The 4,863-nt window shown below is 38.2% G+C and overlaps 1 protein-coding gene across 2 annotated transcripts; it reads left to right on the top strand.

The window, feature by feature from the left end:
• The first annotated feature begins 380 nt into the window (after window positions 1-380).
• Window positions 381-4,304, top strand: LOC106874775 (zinc finger protein OZF). 2 transcript variants are annotated; one of them, XM_014922628.2, is made up of 2 exons: window positions 381-782; window positions 2,571-4,304. In XM_014922628.2, the coding sequence occupies exon 2, from the start codon at window positions 2,943-2,945 to the stop codon at window positions 3,600-3,602; it is 660 nt and encodes a 219-aa protein (XP_014778114.1). In that variant the 5' UTR covers window positions 381-782; window positions 2,571-2,942; the 3' UTR covers window positions 3,603-4,304. The 2 variants fall into 2 exon arrangements, with proteins under 2 accessions (XP_014778114.1, XP_052833191.1); XM_052977231.1 differs by lacking the exon at window positions 381-782 and adding an exon at window positions 1,060-1,592.
• The last annotated feature ends 559 nt before the right edge of the window (window positions 4,305-4,863 follow it).

Below are 4,863 nucleotides of genomic sequence, written 5' to 3'. Positions count from 1 at the left end.
AAATTAACGTGCAAGTGGCTGGGCACTCCACAGACACGTGTACCCTTAACGTAGTTCTCGGGGATATCCAGCGTGACACAGTGTGACAAGGCTGACCCTTTGAATTACAGGTACAACAGAAACAGGAAGAAAGAGTGAGAGAAAGTTGTGGTGAAAGAGTACAGCTGGGTTCGTCACCATCCCCTGCCGGAGCCTCGTGGAGCTTTTAGGTGTTTTCGCTCAATAAACACTCACAACGCCGGTCTGGGAATCGAAACCGCGATCCTATGACCGCGAGTCCGCTGCCCTAACCACTGGGCCATTGCGCCTCCTGTCATGTTTACACATTACGTTATACGCATGGTCCACCGGAAATCAGTCCCCACCACAACAACCCCCTAACTCTTTCACATATATATAAACAGACGTAAAAGTAACGTTTTCGTATTAATGATTTGCCACTCATTAACTTTAATTTATGAATTTAACATAAAAATTTAAAAAAGGATAGAGTTGTTTTAACTATCAGCAAACAAACATACTGTTAATATATTTCCCAATAGTAAGAAACTCTAGAGAGAGCTGAACAGCGGAAGATCTTTGGAGAAGCTATCACATGTTCCATTTTGCTATATATACACACACACACACTACATCACTCGTTGTTTTGTGTACAGGATAAGTAATATTTCGTTTCAACGGCATTAAGAAGTACCCTCTAATGTAATTCAGCCTAAAAGGTTACCCCTTCTGCTGTCTCATTCTGTAACCCTCCTTGATGGTCAAGGTGCCCAAAATCCAAGGTACATTGAATCTGATTAATATGTCTTTTATCTTAATATATCTTTTATATAGTCACTTCGATTGGAAATATACATATATATTTAGCTTCAGCTGATGCTAATGTAATTATTTTTTATCTGTTTTATCATAATGTGTGTGTGTATATATATCTTGTGTTAGTCATAGTCCTGCAGCCATGCTGTGGGCACCGCCTTTTGGGTACCACCCCCACTTTTTGTAGTTGAAATAAATCAGGCCTAGTACTTATTTTTAAAGCCCGATATTTACTCTATTGGGTTATGTTTGCCGAACCGATAGATAGAAGGGGCGTAAATAAGCCAATAGCAATTGTCAAGCGGCGGTGGAGGGGACAAACACAAATACACACACACACACACACATATATATTTACTCATGTGTTTCATCCTAAATGTTGTGGTCATGATGGAGCACCGCCTGTATCATCACCTATTCCGGTGGTTCGCAAACGGTGCGGCGGAATAATCGAAAGACAATCAAAGACTTAGAAAGTTTCAAAAATATTCATATGCCAAAAACGAATACGATTACAAAATTTAAAATACTATTGGACTCTTTTTAGATATACCACCAGAAACAATATCCATGTGTCTCTTAAAAAGTATTATCCATTCTACTACAGTTCTCCACGACATATTGCAGTGAACAAGGATCTTCGGTTCTGACGAATATCAAAAACCAACGCAGGGAAAGGCTTTGTGTTGATGGGGGAAGTGAGAGTTTGTTTATCTCAAATTAGGCCGAATATAAAGGAGATTACTCGACAAAAACAAGCTCATACCTTGCATTGAGTTTGTGTATTTTAATCATAAGTTATTTTGTATTATATATTATGTTTAACGAACTATTGTTTATTTTTTTTTTAATGTATTTTTTTATCACTTTCCTATGACATCACAATTTTCTCTCACACACTGTCTTGCAATCCGAAATACTTCAGTTCCTTGGTCCACACGTCGCCGAATGTTAGCAAACTTCTTTTCTGCTTCTCCCTTGGCTATGTATACTTGTCTCCTGGCCTCCCTTCTGGTTATCTGGTACAGTTCCTTGCTACCACAACTCTTCCAGGCTTTCCAAGCCTTGTCTGCTGTATTATTCCACCACCACATCTGGAAGGGATTTTGCACCAGCCACAAAGACCCCCTTTGGTCATGAATGTTTTAAGGTTTTGAGCAGTTTGAAAACACCTCTTGGCCACTACTTGTCCCAGAGAGTAGTATCATCTGCAAAACTCACAGCTATGGGTTAACTAGTATATTGACAACATATGTGTTTACACACATACATACACATGTATACACACATCTTCAAAATGTAAGGATGTATGAAATACTTCAGTTTTCCAGATGAAGGTTTAGATGTGGCTGTGTAGTTAAGAAGTTTACTTCCCAACCTTATGGTCCTCAGTTTAGTCCCTCTGCACGTTTTTTACTATAGCATTGGGCCAGCCAAAGTCTTGGGAGTGGATTTGGTTGTTAGAAACTGAAAGAAGCCTTCTTTCTGTGTCTGTTGTCCCACCCCATTACTGCTTGACAACTGGTATTGGTTTGTTTATACCTCCATGACTTAACAGTTCAACAAAGGAATGATAGAATAAGTACCACACAAAAACACAAAAATTGGGGTTGATCCGTTTGACTAAGCCCTTCAATGTAGTTCTCAGCATGGCAACAATTCAATGACCGAAACATGTAAAGGAGGAAAGAACAATATAATAACATTCCAGCTAACTCTCTCCTATATCTTATTCTCTTTCTCTTTTATTTCAGAACATCAGATGACATTGGCAGGACAGAATATTTTTACTTCAGTATCCTGGAAGATAATATACAGAACTGATGCATAGATGAGGAATTGCATTGAAATTTCTTTTGTAAACAAAATTTCTCAAAAGTCACTATTTGGCTGTTTGGAATGTGTGCATGATTTTTGGGATATAATTAAAATTGAATGGATTTGCAGCATCTTTAGATATCAACAACGATCACTGCTGATGGAAATATAGGTGTTAAAATATATATGATAATACTGTAAATACAACTATATATATATATTTAGTTGTGATAGAGGAGAAATTAATAAATTATTTAAAAATGATTTATGTGAGAAAGTGAAAGAATTGAGTTTATTTTCCTCAAGAGATGGCAGAAGAGACAGGGAAATCAACAGACAGTAGTGATATCTGTGAAAAGCCATCCTCTCAAAGAGATTACGTCTCAGCTCCCAAACGAACTCCCAAAGTAGCAAAGCCACATCGCTGTGATATTTGCGGTAAAACTTTCTCTCAAAATAACTACTTAGTTACACACATACGCGTACATACAGGTGAGAAACCATATCACTGTGATGTCTGTGGCAGATCATTCTCTGAAGGAAGTCACTTGACAACTCACAAACGTACACATACCGGAGAAAAACCATATCTTTGTGATATTTGTGGCAAAACATTCTATCAAAAATGTCACTTAACCGAACACAAGTACTTTCATACGGGAGAGAAGCTATTTCACTGTGATGTCTGCACTAAATCATTTTTTCAAAAGAGTCACTTAACAGCACATAAGAACATTCATACAGGAGAGAAGCCATATCACTGTGATGTCTGTGGTAAATCGTTCTCTGAAGGAAGTACCTTAACTAAACATAAGCGTAGCCATTCAGGAATCAGACCTTTTAAATGTGATATCTGTGGTAAATCATTCTCTCAGACAAGTAGCTTAAAAAGACACAAACTCACCCATACAGGAGAGAAGCCATATCACTGCAACACCTGCAGTAAATCATTGTCTATTGTTTCTTAAATGGACACAAGTGTATTCAGTGAATCATATTCTGAAGGGAAGTACCTTGAAAAATCCACATGTACACTCAGGGAAGAGAATATCACCCTATATCTATGGTAAAATGGAGGCGTAATGGCCCAGTGGTTAGGGCAGTGGACTCGCGGTCATAGGATCACAGTTTCGAATCCCAGACCGGGCGTTGTGAGTGTTTATTGAGTGAAAACACCTAAAGCTCCATTAGGCTCCGGCAGGGGATGGTGGCGAACCCTGCTGTACTCTTTCACCACAAATCTCTCTCACTCTTTCTTCCTGTTGTACCTGTATTTCAAAGGGTCAGCCTTGTCACAATGTGTCACGCTGAATATCTCCGAGAACTAAGTTATGGGTACTCGTGTCTGTGGAGTGCTCAGCCACTTGCACGTTAATTTCATGAGCAGGTTGTTCCGTTGATCGGATCAACTGGAACCCTCGATGTCGTAAGCGACGGAATGCCAACACACACTATGGTAAAGTATTCTCTCAAAACAGCCACTTAACTACACATGTATGTATTCATACAGAACGTGAGCCACATAATGTCAAAAATCTTTCCGTAAATCTAATGTTATATAACCATCGGTGTATCTGTTAGACAAAGAAGATATAGCTATCTTCAGACACTGTATAACCATATCTATGTCCACTTTAATGCAATAAATTATAACTGATATTTTTAATAAATCATTCTTGCAGATTATTTATATATGTTCATCTAATGTATAGTCTGTGTGGTTGTGAAGCTTGCTTGCTAACCATGTGGTCTCAAGTTCAGTCCCACTGTACAGTACTTTGGGCAAGTGATTTTTTGTTTTCTGGTCTCAGCCTGACCAAAGCCTTGTGAGTGGATTTGGTAGATGGAAACTGGAAGAATCTCATCATATATATGTGCATGTGTGTGTTTGTGTGTACCCTTGTCTTGATATTACCCTCACACAAGCAGTGTTATTTATTTCCAAATGTCTGGCCATGAGGAAATATTACTTGGGAACAAGTGAGGAATGACCACAAGAAAGGCATTCTGCTGTAGAGAATCTTCATCAAAACTCCATCTGATCCATGCAAAGTATAGAAAAATGGATGTCAGAATAATGAACAAACATGATTCTGTGTAATATATTTTCAGGAGGAAAATTTTATTGCAGATAAAAAGCTGAGAAATGTATTGCCATTGAAAAATGAGAACATCACTTTTTAACATTTCAAACAATTGTACAAAACACGAAAGAAAATATTTCATCGT

Source organism: Octopus bimaculoides, chromosome 27, assembly GCF_001194135.2.
Source record: "Octopus bimaculoides isolate UCB-OBI-ISO-001 chromosome 27, ASM119413v2, whole genome shotgun sequence".
Lineage (NCBI taxonomy): Eukaryota > Metazoa > Mollusca > Cephalopoda > Octopoda > Octopodidae > Octopus > Octopus bimaculoides.
This window is presented reverse-complemented; position numbering and strand designations above follow the sequence as displayed.